The sequence below is a fragment of the Harpia harpyja genome, chromosome Z, assembly GCF_026419915.1.
Source record: "Harpia harpyja isolate bHarHar1 chromosome Z, bHarHar1 primary haplotype, whole genome shotgun sequence".
NCBI classification, from domain to species: Eukaryota; Metazoa; Chordata; class Aves; order Accipitriformes; family Accipitridae; genus Harpia; species Harpia harpyja.
This window is the reverse complement of record NC_068969.1, coordinates 38265093-38282261: the sequence shown is the minus strand read 5'-3', so window position 1 is coordinate 38282261 and position 17169 is coordinate 38265093. Positions and strand designations below refer to the sequence as shown.

Here is a 17169-nt window from a genome sequence, read left to right as displayed (position 1 = left end):
ACAAACTTATTGTACAGTATAGATACCAAAACCTAGAAGAGATAAACTGCTGTCTCAGCACTGACATTGACTTATCTATAGCTTTTGGTATCCTAAGAAAGGATAAGTCATATAACCAAAGGACAGTTTAAGAAGACCCCTTCAGCTGTTCCAAATCTCCACTGCAAGGGGAGTGTGTGGTGTGTTTGTTTCACTTTGGTTTGTTTATTTTCTTGTAGGGTTTTTTTGGTTGGGGTTTTTTTTTTTCTTAAAGTCTCACAGACAGAGAGACCAGCAACATATTTACAAAATGTTAATTACACAGAAGGGCAAGTAGTACTTAGGAGGTAATACATTAATTTTTTTTTTTATTACTAACTTATCTTCCTGCATGGTAAGTTTGTTTAGATTCAGTTGCTACCGCAAAGAGTTTTTTTATTTTATTAAAGAAAGCCTGTGGTCCCACATGATTGTAAGTTTTAAAAAGTGTTTGAAAAGGACAGACAGCAGTGAGGCGTGAAATCCGTATAGATCCTAAAGTTTTCTACTTTGGCAAAATGCCCTTTTTTTTTTTTTTTTTTTTTTAAACATATGCCTATTTGGATCCTGTAACAGGTAGGTGACTAATGGTTACATTTCAAGGACATGACTTGGAGTCCTTGAGAGCACCTTTAAGCAGAATACCACACCTGAAGAGGCAGATTGTTCTAGAAGCTATCACAATGGAGTATTAACTTCAAGTAGTAAAAATGAAATTCCTTAGCCTACCTACAGATCCCAGTAAGAGATTCTCATAAAGCAAGCTACAGAGGCTTATGAGACTTGATGGAAAAAATATCCTAAACTAGAGGAAAGACAGCATATTTGATGGAAATTGTATTGAAGTCTAACTGCATACCATTTAACTTAAAAGAAGAAACAGCCTTCTTTTTTTAGTCATGTGCCACAAACAGCTTCAGTCCAGCAAGACTGATAGCCTTAACACCTCATGTGTTGCGTTATGCCTTCCAAGGAGAATCACAGAAGGTTGGGAAAAAATATCTGTATGAGCTTAGTAAGTAATTTCAGATTTTGCTGTAGGTTTTGAGCACAGTCTAAGGCTGAGAAGCGGTTCACAAAAGTCATTCTGTGTAAGGATCTTTACTGAGGGTTTTTTTACTAGTGGAAGTCTGTAAAACTCCAAGTTAGGTGATCTAAGCCCCAACCATGGCACACTCATAAGTCAAGTTAACTAATTCCCCCACCTGCAAAACAGGAAAGTCTGTTATGCATTTATTTTTCCATCAAGAAATTTTAAATGGCATCATGTGCTCTTTGTGCATTCTGAAAAATGTGAACATGAGGCACACTTGTTGGGCATGAGACTAAGACACACAGAAACATATTAAACACATATCAATACCAAGCCACGATGGGATATATTACTATTAAAGCACAACAACCCATCCTATTTTGTTAAATCTGCTTTTCAGGTTCAAAATGGACAAGATGTCCTTGACTTAGTAAAGTCAACAATTGCTTGACTAAAGAAAGCAGGAAATGAAACCTAACAGGAATTTTGCCTTTAGTTTACGTTGAGAGACTCTGGCAGAAGAAATACCTTCTGGGTTCTGACTTATTATCAGAGGTGACAAGATGGAACTAAGTGGCAAGCACAGCATTTTCTTTCTACATTTTCACTGAGTGTTACAGAAGTTTTCAGGTCAGGCATTCAGCCAAAAAGGACAGTGGTTACCAGAACAGTTTCAGCCTGTGTACATACAGTATGTGTCCTCTATCTCACTATCTACCCATTTGCACGCATATGTTAGCTCTAGTTGATCTGCTTTCTGAACAGTGACCAACACCTGACCTAAAAATGTTATTAAAGTGCTTATTTTCGCGTTGTAATTATATTCAGTTTTGTGGAACTTTTTAGCTAAGTCACTAAATCAGCAGTAAAAGCTAGCACTCATTCCATCCCAGGCATAAAGACCTCAGCATTTTTAAAATGATGCTTCTTTCTCCAGCTACTGTTTGATACTAATTTTGATGCAGAGTGATAATCATGTGGTTTTTGGCATCTAAGTTTCAAAATTGATTCGACAATTCTTTAAAGCACGCCCAAGGCTATCACCTCTTCCAACTCAATTGGGTGGAAGAAAAAATGCTTTCAAACAGACAAAGATAAGAGAAGCCTTATGAACAAAGTGAAATTTGGGGCCTGGTACTACAAAGAGAAGTCCATTACAATCATGATTCATGACTGGTACAAATGTATTTCCCAAGCGAGTAGCCTCAGATCAAGAAACCCAAAACATATTTTAGATATATGACCCACCAGATGAAAAAAACGTTGCAGGTGAAGCAGTTGTATTAGGTAAAGAGATGCATCTCAACAGAGATTACATAAACCCAAAATGAAGTATAGAGTTATAGAAGAGAATTAGAGGGATTTTTAGATTTATTAGGAGACAAACCCATCTATCTTATTTTAAAGTTTAATATCGTTTAGACACCGTGGACACTATGAAGGGTCAGTGGTTGCATGGACAATTAATAAAAGCCACTTGAATTTAACACAAATTTATATTCCTTGCCAGCTGGTTTCTTCTCACAAAAATACCATCTACACAGGCCTGAAATACTTCAGCTATTAAATTACTGAGTTATAAGCTAATACTGTTTCAAGCCAAGCAGAAGCCTCTGGATGTCACACTGAATCGATTAGCAGAAGTATGAACAGTCTGACATGTGCAAGTCGAAGAAATCAAACAGAAAAAATCTTCAAGTTAGCTCCTCACACTCTTCATTTCCCTTATTCCCGACTGGAAATACAGCAAGTAAGTCTTAGATGCTTATCAAGAGGTCATCTGCTCTGTCCCTTGCCCCATTATAAAATCAACTGTTTGGAAACCACTGTTGACAGGCAATTATCTATGTCATGAGTTAGTTAATTTACTTTACTTGAAGTTAACTTATGCAGCCATGGACCATTAATATTTCAAGCTCACCTAAGCTGAGAGTACCTCCAAAGAAAGCAGTCCCAGCTTTCTCTCTCTTTCAACTTTTTGTTTGATCTAAAACTACAGGTAACCAAATACACTTACCGCATCTTTCTCAACACAGAGTGGGGCAGATCATAAATTTCTTTGGATGGTAGTACTAGTTTAACATATTTGAAGAAACATGTGGCTGTGGTTTCATACTGAGCCATCACATTGCTTAAACAGACCCAGTTTCCTTACCCTGCATGTGTCTATCCAATTTCCCACCATCTTCCAAAAAAACCATTCTGCTGAACAACAATCAGTGCATATATGTAGTGAACCAGATCAAGAAAACATCTGATCGGGGGGGGTGGGAGGGGGGTGGGGGGTGGAAATAATTTTTCCTACTGCTTCCCTTGCAAAAACACTACCATTCATCTCAACCCATGGAGAGATTGTCTGGTGACGAGAACTGGCAGGAAAACATCTGAAAACAAATCACAGGACTGTCTGTGTTGCTGATCAAGAAGTTCTGAAAGTGGGGTTAAAAGCAGGAACAAGAACACCCAAGGAAATCAGCTTAACTCTTCAGCACAAATCCACATAATGTGCCCTATGTCCACCAGACTGAGATTGATACAGGATATTCATCTTCTGTATCTGTAATCCTGACAGCCTTAAAATACATCAAAACAAATTCCTTTCAAATGCACAACTACAGGAAAATTGAGTAGGCACTTGACAATCTGTACAGAATGCTCCTTGCTTGATCATGATTACAGAAAATATTTTTTTTTTTTGCCCATTCCAGCTGGAGTTTTGGAGCTCCTCAATACTGTCGTTGAATTGGATAGACTCCAGTGGCTCTACTGTTGGAATCAGATTACAGTTCAGGCATGGTGAGGCTGCTCATGGTGACAATAAAGAATACAAAAAAATACATTTACAGAGAAAACACACACTGCTTAAGAACTGTGATAACAATCTTTTTTTATGTATACCTGTAGCTGGAGTAGAATTGTTCATGGTGAAAGGCCTGTTACTGACACCAGAAGAAAGAAGCTACTGAGGTCCACACTAAAAAAGAAAAGACAACATTACTAGTAAAAGCTGTTACAGAGAAAGAGCTTGATATAAAAGTGCAAAGACTCCTGTAATTTATTCTTCCCAAGAATACCCCCTTTCTATACACATTTTTCACAACTGCTGTGAACTTATATTTCAGGAAAAAAAAATGCCAACCACACAGCTTTTCCTTCTGTCCCAAGATGTTAACAAGTTCAGCGGTGTTACACTTTTCTTCTCTTACTATTTATCCTACTACAGTTCACATCCTAAAGACCAAGAATAACAAATGCTTATGAAAAGAAATGAGCTGGCTGCAAGCTCTGAGTCTGCAATACAACATTGCTTCCAGATATGAGTAAACACACAGCTATGCAGATAAGGTCAGCATTTGTGACTGGACACAGTGGACCTTGAGCAAAACTAACTCAAGACATATTTAAATATACCTGTGGCACCTTTTTTTAAACCTAATCCTTGTCCTAGGAACTTGATGGTGGATCATACGCATTTAGAAAAAATACTGAAAATCAAAGTATATGCTTTAAGAATACTGACAATTTGAGGGTCTAACTACCACCAGAGAAGAGTTTGAGCACTACAGGTTCTTCATTCAAAAATCAGTGCCTAGCTGCCAATTAAGTCTGTTTACTCTTTCAGACTGCTCTAGTATGCCAGCCAAGAACCAGCTTCAAAATGCCAACAAGAAACAAGGTACAACAACACCTCTAAAAGGCAATTAAGATTCCTGAAACTTTCACCACATTCTTCCATAAAAGCATTTTAATGAAAAGTTGAGTCTAAGGGAGTGGTTCTACAAGATGGAAAAAGCTGATCCAAACAGCTCCTCACCAGTTTGGTGGAAGGAGATGTTCCTATTGCCCTTGCCCCGGTATTCCCACCTGCTCATGGTCATGAGCTGCTTATCTCGCACCAGCTCTGGTGCCCAAGAGATTTTCCATGAGATGACTCAATCCTCCAACCTGCCAGCACTCTATGCTGAGTTAGGTTAGTTTATCAGCAGAAAGAGGGGTTGAAAAGTGCCAGGATCCAGTGTGAAGAAAGGGGTAGGGATAACTGAAGAGGATACAGGACTAAGAAAGCATCCTTTTGGCAGCCATCGTGCTGGCTTGTATTGGCTGCGGAAGTACCACTCAGAGAGGACCAGTTTATAAGCTGTTACATAAATATATTTTAAAGAAATTCCAATTCTAATTGTTTTCATTTGCCACCAATTAAATCCATTTGCAATAAAAATACAGGCTAATGTAAAGAGCAGCCTATTCAGCTGAGCAATAGAGTATACCATACATCATATAGCCCAAGTTATGCTTCTTTGGATGGTCACATTTTAAATTAATCTCATTAAAGTTTGTCAATGAAATGATTACTAGAGGTCTGATACATATCATATTCTATTTGGATGGATATTGGAATGTAATTAACATCCAAAATCTGTATCAATTTTTAGTTATTAGAAGTATCTTCAGTATGCCAGCATCCAGGTATTGAACACCTAAAGAGCATATTTTGATTGTAAAGTGCATATCCTGCTAATTAAACAAAAGCAGCAATACATGCAGCTAGTAAGTGGTAGAAAGTATTAAAGATAGTCTTTTATTAAGCCAACCATTCCTTTTATTTACAGGAGGGCAGGAAAAAGCCCCCACTACTGCTGTAACTCCAGTTATGGGGGCTTTTAGCTTGTTTTTTAACTTAGCATTTATTCAACAGAAGAAGTATCTGCATTTTTCAAGAAGGCTGTGAAAAATCTTTGTGTTTTAGCACATCCAACTCTGGCAGCCAGTGCCTTTTTTGAGCAACTTTTAGTTATTTTGTGGTTTCATTATAAACACTGGCCCCAAATACATCTATTATTATTTTGACAGATAAGTTAATTTCAATGACTTAACATGTATTCTCACAATTTCATATTTAATTTTATATGCACTGACTTTAAAAAAAACACAACAGACTTTCTCAGGAAAAAAAAAAAAATTTCCAGCCTCTTCTGTTTTTAAAAGTTGTCTTAGTTGATTCAACTCAGGATTCAAATACACACCTTAGTGCAGAAACCAGAATCTACTATTTTGACAAGCTATGTACTTATAGTTTTTGCAGAAGTTAGGAAAATGTGTAATGGCAAGATTTTTCCAAATTAGTGTAAGTTGTCTAGGTATTACTCTACAAAAGAGAAAAATCCTTAAGATGTGAACTGTTAGACTTACACATTTCATGGAATTTATAACTTATAACAAAAATTATTTGTTTTCAACTTAAATTTTACTGCCTGCATCAATAACTTACAGCATTAGACACTTTGTAGGCTTGGCACATGAAAATGCAACTGATAAATTTGATGCTGATTTCCGGGCAAAATTCTCAGAGGATGCCACAGAAAATATTAACTAACTTTGAGTATACACAACAGAACACCTTGATGGGCAGATAGATCTTAAAAACAAATTGCAAGGACCAGAACTTACTATCACAGATAACACAGAAAGTCTATAAATCAAGCATAATCTGAAAGATAACCCAGCTTTCTCAGAACAAGTTCTAGCATATTCCAAAACAAAATGTATGTAACCTTCTCAAGAAGTATTCATCCTTTCTAGGCCACCCCATCACTACAGTTTCATCCAGTAATAATATTGTTTGTGGGATTGTGCTGTAAACCAATGAAGCAATTCAGGTTAAAAAGACACACACACAGAGAAAACCAATTCAGATGACTGCAGCAATCTGTATTACAACTCTCTATAGAACTGCCCTGTATCCATACAACTGAATCTGTAGTTCACTGCAGCACAAAATGAACCGCTCTGGGATGGGGGACTAAACCAGCTTCAACAGGGGAAAAATGATACCACAAACTTACAACCTTCAGTCATGACATGTGCCTGTACCTACACTGATACATCATTCAATCACCATCTCCTAAGAGGGCTCCCTAGATTTTGCCTTTCCACTGACAACCATTAACCTGGTAATATAGTATCCAAAACACAATGAAGGCTCTTTTAAACCCCAAGCTCATCACTTGTTTTACTGTTTAGACTGTTTTACTCAGTCTAATAAAAGACTAGCAAGGCTTTGAGCCTCTTACAATACAGGGAACCATCATTGTCACAAATGTATAACTGTCTTCATATGTTCAATTTGATACAAGGAGGATTTTTAAATGAATGTACATTTAACTGTGTATATGTTAAAAAACCCCAACTAATAAAACATTAAATCAAGACATCACAGAATAATTGGCCTGCCACAGTCTTGCTAAGTCTAGAGCCCTTATTATAAAAATTAGTTTCTTACAACCATAAGATTTTGACTGTACTTTTTGTTATTATTTGAATGCTCCACTGAAACACTGTCCCAATTTATAACTTTTGATACCAATACTAAGTTATGTACCTACTTTTAGGTGGATGACCAAGCTATTTCTGAAGTACAAGAAGACTGTAAAGATGCTTTTCAACATCTCATCATTTATCCAGCAGTATAACTGATAAGCCTTCTCAGTCATTGATTGAAAGCAAAAGCAAACCCAATGCAAAAACATTCTAGACGAGTGAAAAGATAAATTGACACCGTGACAGTTCTCCTGCAAGTGGCATTACAATGGTCATATGTTGGAGGTATTCTGGATTAGTAAAGGAGGTGACATTTACTTCATCAGTGTCTTCCCACCCCTATTCATACAGAATCCACAGAGAAATGACAGCATTCAAGTTTGTGAAGCCCATTTGTTCAATCTCCTTCTTTTCCAGATAGAGCTGAAAGATATTTTTTAAATACTTTGTAACATGAAGCATTTAATGTGGTGACAAAGATCTACTACAGACTGCTCCGGTAAAAGGGTTGGCAAGGCCCTGAGTGCTGAAAAAGTCCACACAACAAGTTAGTGTGGCCTAGGAAGCATGTTACAGAATTCTTACTGAATCTTTCTACAGAGGCTAGAGAGTCCTACTGCGCCCCTAGTCTCTCTCTCTATACTAGTTTTCAATTGCCTACTTCTTAGTTATTCACTGTTTAAGTCCAGCTAGAAACAGTCAGAGCAGTCAAATCCTGCCTACAAAAGCACCTTGACATCCTTACTTGCCTGCAGTTTATAGACACTTGACAAGCACTTCTTTCAGCAGGGATGTCAGCTTACACCGCCCTTATGCCATCACTGCTGCTTCAGTTTTCACAGCACAACTGTCCAAGATGAGACAGTTACTTAACCTAAGTGAGCTGCTTCCACGCGTTCACTGTGAGGCCTCACAGGCAAAGGTGAAGAGGCAGGCAGGGCAAGTAAGCACGGCTGCCCGACCTTTCACTGATAAGCACCTTTTCCAGCACAAAGCTACACCCACAGAAAGCAGCACCATAGTTCTGTTTGAGTGTCAGAAGGACTGTATCAATTACATGGTGAATATTCCTTCTTTCGGACTTGTGGGAAATGTAGGTAAGTGGAATTGTCCAACACAAGGATGGCTACCAGCCCAGTGCTGGAACACCCTCCTCTGTTCCCTTACTCATCCCATCATTCCAAACACATTAATGATATCCTAACATGCTAAGACTGCTTTTTCTTAAACCATAAGACATTCCACCTCTCCTATTTCATGACAACATTTTTGCATTTCTTTGGGATTATTAAATGGTGACAGGTAAGGTAAGAGCAGTAGAACACCTCACAGCTAGTTCAAGTTTATTCTTTCCTTTAATTATCAAGTAGAAATTAGAAGCCAGTTGCTTGGAAAGCATAATTTGATTTCGGACATTTCTTTAAAAACAGGAGAAGTTTATTGTGCCAAGTAACCATTCCAGTAAGGGCCCTTAAGTGTATCACTCAGTGATAGGTTAATGAAACAAATTATTCTTCTGTATCTACCATATCCAATTTCCCTGACTAAATAAGGCATATTACACAACTTCAGACTACAGCAACAGATGCCTTTCCTGAAATTACTTAAGCTGTTCTATGATTTTTAAATTTCTGATAATAATAGATGTTAATGATTCTGCAATTCAAGTATAAAAAATGCTGCACTCATAGCAAAGATGTATAGCAAACATCTGAAAGTCAACAACTCTAGGTTTCTAAAGTCTTTGTGAGTCACATGTACTTGGAAACAGGAGGGTAAGTCTGGGACTCTACTTCTTTAGAACATGTCTATTTGTCAAAACAATGGCAGGTATCTATTCAAGGTTACTTCTGGAATCAACGAATCCTATAAACAGCCTTTTAATTTTTAAAAAGGCTGTATGTAAACAAAATCATCTTTTTTTCCAAACGTTCAACTGCAGTATTTTCCTCCTCTCTTCCTTGCTAGTCACAAATTCCTCAGTACAGTTCAATTAATTACAAATGGGATAGTGTCAGAGAAACTTATATCTCATCTGAAATATGTATTATTTGTTTTCCTAGAATATAGCTAGTCACATTTGTAGACTATTATTTCTAAATCAACAACCAGGAAGGATATCATCACAGCTTTTTTCCATGAAATAGCTAGAACAACGAAAAAGGGGGCCCAATTTTAAGGGAAAATAATTCCTTCAAAAAGCACCTTTCTCCCTGCACATAAGTTAAAGGTTTTTACATTCTTCTACAAGATTCTACATGGCAATAAACAAATTACTGTTCCAAAAAGGACACACTTTGAAACATGACAATTTCAAGCTATACCAGTGAAAATTTGTTGTTAAATATAAATTAACTGTTCTAATGCCTACCTTATTAATTTTTATAGAATCCGATTGTGAAAAAAAGCTAAGGGTCATGAGAAGGGTGAAAATTTCCATTATCTTCTACATCTGCAATAAGCTCTCTAAATACCTGTTACATTCATTTATTCCTTCTTCTACAAACCATGTTTGCAACAAAGATGCAACTCCTACTTCCAAAACGAGGATTTAATGTGAAGTACAATGTCACTGATGCCAAAATAAAAAGATTTCAAAGAAAGTGGATGTAAACTAAGGGAAATTTCAAAGTCATATATTTGTATTAAAAATAAATAAACTGACCTTACAAAGAAAAAGCTGCCCTTTCAGTAAGCTGAAACAGAAGGAAATTATAGGCAATGATCACAAACAAGTAAGCCTCCTTTCCTCCACGCAAAGACACCTCCCAAACACATTGCCTCAAGAGGCTGATCATCAGTCATCCTAGAAGCACGTTGTTTTAGCACAGATAGCCTCTATTCTGCAGGCTTGAATGCTCAGTGGCTCTGTTAGCAATACAGCCCGCTCTACAGCCTCTGTTACCAATTACTGAAGCTCCCAGCTATACTGGTAACAAGATACTGTACACTTTCAGGGAGTCATGCAACAGTAATTAAAAAGTGAAAAGGAGAAGAATGGATCAAGTTTTAGGCTTGTTGATTTCATTAATGAAAAGATACAGCATGATTTTTAGAACAACAAATAATTAGCAAAGCTTAAGCAGTATGTACTGTCACAAACTAAATCATCTTTCCTAATCATGATAGAACAATTTCTTAAATATGAAGTTTCTATGACACAACAATAACTTGAATAAACAGTTCCTAATGGCAGATGCCATACTGAAGTTGGAAAAACAATATGGACTCCAAAATAGCCCAAAATACACTACATTAAGTATTTAGCAAGAATTTCAAATCCATCAGGTTCAAGAACTGCATACAAAATAGTTTTAGAAACTGTCTAGTCACACCATCTTAACTTTTGCAATGTAGATAATGGAATAGTAGAATCATGGAATCATTTAACCATTTTTCTATAAAACAACTGGAAAAAAATGGTTAATAATAAAACTGACTACACACACACATTTGTCATGTTGTCTTCTTTTAAACAGCTATTTCTCTTTTTACCACCATAGACTGTTTTTTAAGATTGATGCGCAGTTTAAAATGAAGAAATTCAAATTTTAAAAATGTATTTTTTTTAAAACCACATAAATGCTAACTGCATTGGTTCAAATCACACCCAGGAGCTATGTGTATTGCAATAAGTTTATCTCTAGTTTATACATATCTGTTTTCCAGGTCAGCAGCAAGAATATGGAACAGGAGATAACCTTTACTAATCTACAGCATTCATACTCCACTGGGGAGACAGCGGAGGACAGAGGGGAAGGAGGCAGTGAAAAGCTCATGACACCAGAGTTGAGCAGTGCCTTTCCCCCTGCCTCTCACCATACCAACTAGCACAGACACATAAAACCCTTACTGCATGGTATACACCTAGACCATTTACCTTCAGCAGTTGTCTGCTTTTACTGTTATCTAGGTGTTATCTATCTTTTGTTGGAAAAGAATTTTAAATGAATCATCCAATTCTACTGTATGTCCAAGGTCACATCTTATTAATACAAGAATCACCAACTGTATCTCACATGCTTTAATCAACACTCCCATCCATTCACAAAGTCAGAGAAACCACAAGCTGTAGTGACAAACTTCTAACTTAAAATCATTTGAAACTAGGGAAACTTCTTAAAAGTGCAAGGAGGCGAAGAAGAATCCAACTGTTCTGGCACATTTTCTGGTCATCCATACTGACAAGCATCCACAACAGCAACTTCTGCATCCATAGCTACCTGGCAAAGCAGGTCACAATCTCCAAATTTTAAATAACTGCCTTGCCACACTCTAACAGATAATCTAAAAATACAAAACACACCCACTATATAAGAGTTCTGAAGTACAATTCTAGCACAAAACCAACTCTGTGCCTTTGCGATGCAACACGTGAGGCATAAAATTTCATCAGACTTTGACTAAAAATCAATAAAGAAGCAATAAACTCAAAACAACAAGTACTCTAATTTTACACATAGGTAGTGGGGAAAAAATGTAGCTCTGACAATAAAAGCCTGGAAGTCATATTTTAAGCACTTTCAACCTTATGCACGTAGTCACTTTCATTATCACCACTTAATACTCATGTTTACCCTCACTATAGTAGCAGAAACCAGAAATCCAGGTACTTGTTACTTAAAGAATTCAGGTTATATTTAACTGAAAATTTTTTCTATTATTAACAGTACTCACCTACTACTATAACAGAAAAAGTGAAAACGTAGATTCTGAAAGGACCTCAGCCCCATGCCCTAAGTATGAGCTGAGCATTCCTTCTCCACTTTCCACACATGCTAAGATCTTTATTCTTCCCTTCTCCCTAAAATAAAAGGGCAACTAAATATATGCCAGGTATAAATACCTTGAGCTTTTTAAGCAACAAGGTCAGGAAGGATGCAAGAGTTGGTTTGTCTGCTTGACTCACCACAAGCCCTTGCCTAGGAATATGCAAGGGCCCAGTAACAAAAAGCACTTCTTAAATTGTGAGCTACTCAATCATTATTTGAATTAAGTAGGAATTTTTTAATATATAACATAATTATAATACTGTGTGTTTTGTCTCTTTTCCAGAGACAGTTTGCATGTGTCCTCACTAACATCAAGGCGTACAGTTTGGCTACTTGTTAAGATATTTTCCTAAGAAGGTAAATTGCTGCTTTCAGTTTTTAGGATGTAGAGCAGGAGAAGGCATACTAGTAGTTTGACTCATTTAATTGCAGAATCTAGTCTTTAAAAGGTGTTGTAAATACTACTTAAATGTACCAAGAAAATCTATATCTAACAATGTTACTATCCCATATACATAAGACTCATAAAAGGTCTGATCTGATGGATATAATAGAGACAGATAATTGAACAGAAACCTAACAATTAATTCAGACTATAATTAAAAAATAACAGAAATTTATTCATACTAACACTGGAACTGCATTTTCTGATGCAAAGTCTTCAAAAGAAATACCATCTTAGGCTCTTCTTCTCACACACTTCCATCATACTTTCCCACTGTGAACCAAATGGACAAACTAATTTGATGAAAAAATAATCCATGATCTTGTCTGCAGCAGAATCATAGAGGTGCATCTGCATACCTGATAGCATGGTTTCACAGTGCATCCCAGCTGAATTAATGGGGTTTTTGTCACAAAGGTAAGTGGCTCACTGCATCATTTCCTGTCCCTCTGTTCCACTCCCTCTTGCTAAAAGGGAAGCAAATTTAATTTGCCAACCAAACAAAAGACAAACTCCCTTTCAAAACACACTTTCCAAGAACAAAAACAAAACAACAGCCTAGTGTCCTCAGATGAGCTGGATCTGGAGGTCAGAGTAACAGAGAAGAGACTGAAACAAGACTTCACCTTTTCAGCATCATTAAAAGTGCTAAATGTCCTTCATGAAAACATATTCTCACTAGTGACATGGTGTGAAGACTACAGTAAGCAACAATGCAAAGGGAAGGAAGTTTTGTCTGTATTGCTTAGATTTAATAACAAAGAGGTGACAATATACATAATACATTCCATAGTGGAGACAGCAAGTAGAGTTACTTATTAAAAATGAGTCACTAATGTCTATTTTTCTCCAAGAGATTTTTACAGTCAACCTGTAGTTGATTTCTTCCAAAAAGAGCTTTCTTCCAAAAAGAGTTTAACAACTGTAATACTTGCATCATTTACCTGCCTACTTCCAACTATTCTTTAAAGAGACAGACTCTGCATTTTTATTCACAGGAAAACTAGCACCATCCAACTACAAAACTTAGGTGGAGACAAGACACTGTAGTTTTATGGGGATGTAATCAGAAAAGTTAATACCAGGCTTCACCCTCTCATAGTCTGCCTTCTCTCAATAGCATAAAAACTTCTGTATCCTTTTTTCTACTATGACTTTTACAAGAGGATAATTGGAGGAAAATACTGTCACAGATACAAGCTTCATAGTGAGCATCACAACTACCACATCACATTTGGGAGATTTTAATAACTCACACACAAAATCTAATTATTATAGCCTTACTTTTGCATTGAACCTGTCTCTTGAAGCAGTATATCTACACTGCATTCTGAATTCACAAGACTTTGCTTGCATACACAGGTTTACTTGCCAGCTCAGTCTTTCACATTAACACTGTCCAACATTTCCAACTTTAGCGTAACTTAACTTGTGCCAGGCTCAACTTCCAACATGCCTATGCTCTTTCCATGCTTCATTTACTTTTACGGATTCATATGTCACTTTAGGCAAAGCTGGTGAGTACTCCTAGAACTGGGCTGTCTCTATCAAAAGAAGCAATCAAACAATCAAGAATAAATTGTTGTCGAAAAGAGATCTCCTAATGCTAACTCAGTTTGGTTCATGTATAGTCAACAGATTTGAAAGTTGTGCTGTTTAACTACGAACTATTTTAAAAATAAAGCATTTTGTCACTTTATTAGCATTCCAGTTCCTATGTAAACTGAAAATATGAGAATGTACATATTAGCTCAGTGCAAAAAAATCTAACACTTCTAACAGGTAATGGCCAGGAAAGACTTTAAGAAGAAAACAAGCATACGAGAATATTTTCTCAGAATATTCTCCCAGAACCACACCAACATACATGCACACAAACACAAGTTAACTGAAGTAGAAAAAGCCACGATACATATCCGAAAGCAAGAGTAAACATCAAAGATATGAACATGTTAAACGTTTAAGTAAATGTGTTAATACAGTGTATCCTTCACAGTAATGACTTATACCACACAATGAAAATCAACATCTAAGTAAAGGAAGAAGTATAAATTACATTTGTCTTTAAAACAATTCATCTGTGGACAGGAAAAAATAATTTTAATCCTGATTTAGGCTAGACATTTTAAAATAACCCATTCTGAATGTCAATCAAACTTCCCTTTAGGGGGAGACTAATACCAATAATGATTTGGGGGCCATTTTGTCAGCTCTTCTAAGAGGCCTGGATTTCCCTGTTTCACCATCTGATCCTACTGGGTAAGCAGTGCTGTCCATCAGGGCAGGTAGAACTTGCCACATGATGAGTTAAGGGCATTTCTCCTTTCAGCATCCAGTACCAGAAGCCAAAGGGCCAGCAGCACTTGTGACTCCATCCCTCATCACTGCAGATGCTGCCCAGATTCCCACACAGATGGCTCATGTTTCTCTTTCTGTTAGGATATGGTTTTCTCAGGTTGACAGCAGCCTTGGCTCCAGAATTCAAGGAATACTCCTGTCTCCCTGTGTGCTTTCTGCCATAAACTCCACTGGTTTGACTGGTCCCCTACTGGTTTTATTTAGTACATTTCAGACATTTGGACCCATTCTGACAGGGGTCAGCACAACAGCATGTGCAATTTATTGCTTCATCTGGTCAAAGGCCTATTGTTGCTTGGGCCCCACTCAAATGTGTTTTTCCTGGTGACTTGGAACAGTGGGCTCTTGAGCTGACTTTATCTGGGTACGTATATTCACCAAAATCCTACCATTCCAAATAAAATTTGTTTCCTTTTATGTTCATCGGTGGAACTATTGCCACAACCTTACTAATCATGTCAGTATGAAGACAATGGTGGCCATGTTGCTATTTAACACACAGAAACTGTATTTCTAGTCCTGTAAGTCCCTTCACCTTATTCCTCTTTGATTGCAAGTCTTACATTCAGTTCAATTTCAACTATATTTGTTATCTACCCCTTGGGCAGTGTTTCCCTATACTACGATGCCATCAGCTTACTGTACGTGTTCTGAGGCACTGTCCTCCTCCAAACCATTTGCACAAGTCTGTGACAGATACTGAACTATGCTTCCACCCCCATGGCAGGTGGTTCCAGGTGTATTGTGCTCCCCTCCAGGAAAGGCAAACTACAGTTTACACTGGGGGGCCACAGGAATTGGTAGAAACACATTAGCTATGTCAGTGGTCACATAGCAGGTGACCTCTTTGAGCTGTTACTTGTGGATTGGTGTAGTGAGTCACTGGGCAAATATTCCTATGTAAATTCAGTTTGGCCTGAATTACACCTTTTTTTCCTATCATCTGCCTGATTGTGCTTAATCTAAGGAAAGTCCCATCCTTAACGACTATGTAGCAACGTAAGAGAGGTCAAACTGTGGGCATCCAACATCACCCTAATTACTCAAGTGATGTCAGCTCAGTAGGCTGAGACATATGGTAACTGTGGTTCACAAACAAGCGATCAAGAGCAACTAAATAGTACAGATGCTGAAATGCTAGGAAATCTGCGTAAGGAAAATCACATCTATTCATAATCTTAAAACTCCTATATAGGTTATTACAAGCAGTTGGCTACCACAGGCAAGTCCTGTTTTCTCTGAACACTTGTAGTTACATTTCAAAGCTGCTTAGGATTTATCACATTTTACAGTTCTTACACAAAAAGTCTTGCAATATTCCTTCATTGCAAGTACAGGTGAATAAAAACAAATAATACATGGCATAAAAACTCACAAGGATTTCAGTGACTTGAGAAGAAATCAACTAAGAATACTTTTTCCACAATTTCAACCTTTAACTAAGCTATCAAATGGGAAATAAAACATGAATAAAATAATCCTTTTTATATAAAGGCACTGTCAAATTTTCAATGATTGTAAACTATCAATGACTACTCTCCCTTAAACAGAATTCCTAAAAGTTAAATTCTTGTTTAGCATTCTAAATCTACAAATGCCCTTTTAAAGTGCCCAATATTACAATAAAAAATAATTTGATTACTAAATGCATTAAAATGATAGTTTGTCAAACTGGAGGCCAGAGACTCATCCCCAGGAAAGATACTTCACATCCTTCTCTCCCAATGATGATATCCTGCGAGACAACCTGGGGGACTCCATGCTGGGCTGAAACATGGAAAGGAAGGCTACATACAGAAACCTAATTCTGCCTCTTCCACCTTCTGTAATAGTGCTTATACATACTAGAAAGTGGGTTTGGTATCCCTAGTTTACTGGTTTACTTGATTATCCCAAGTTAATCCTCTTTCTCCCCTTCTCCTGGAAGTTACACTGCAGTTGTCTTTACAAATTTAAGAGTGAAGCTCAGTGTTTTTCACATCCAAGAGTCTACTTCAACCTTTGCTTATAAGGGGCTTCAAATATGTATGTAGACTTATACTGGACAGTTGAACTAATGTGAAAAGTTATTAAACAACATTTTCAATTATGAAAAGAACCACTCCCATTTTTTGTAACATGGGAAGTAATAATAATTGACAAAAAGCTAGGACATTATATTCTCTGAGCCATTTAACTTTTCAGCTGAAAGTATTTATCCACATTAAAAGGGGTAACTGTTTTCA

The 17169-nt window shown here is 37.0% G+C and overlaps 1 protein-coding gene across 1 annotated transcript in view; it reads right to left on the bottom strand.

Moving 5' to 3' along the window:
• The window catches only part of PTBP3 (polypyrimidine tract binding protein 3), a 60034-nt gene that overhangs the window by 29533 nt on the left and 13332 nt on the right, over positions 1-17169 (bottom strand). Inside the window, exon 4 of the mRNA XM_052776478.1 lies at positions 3950-4025. Within this exon, the coding sequence (XP_052632438.1) occupies positions 3950-3974 (25 nt within the window). The 5' untranslated portion in view covers positions 3975-4025. The remainder of the gene's footprint in view (positions 1-3949; positions 4026-17169) is intronic.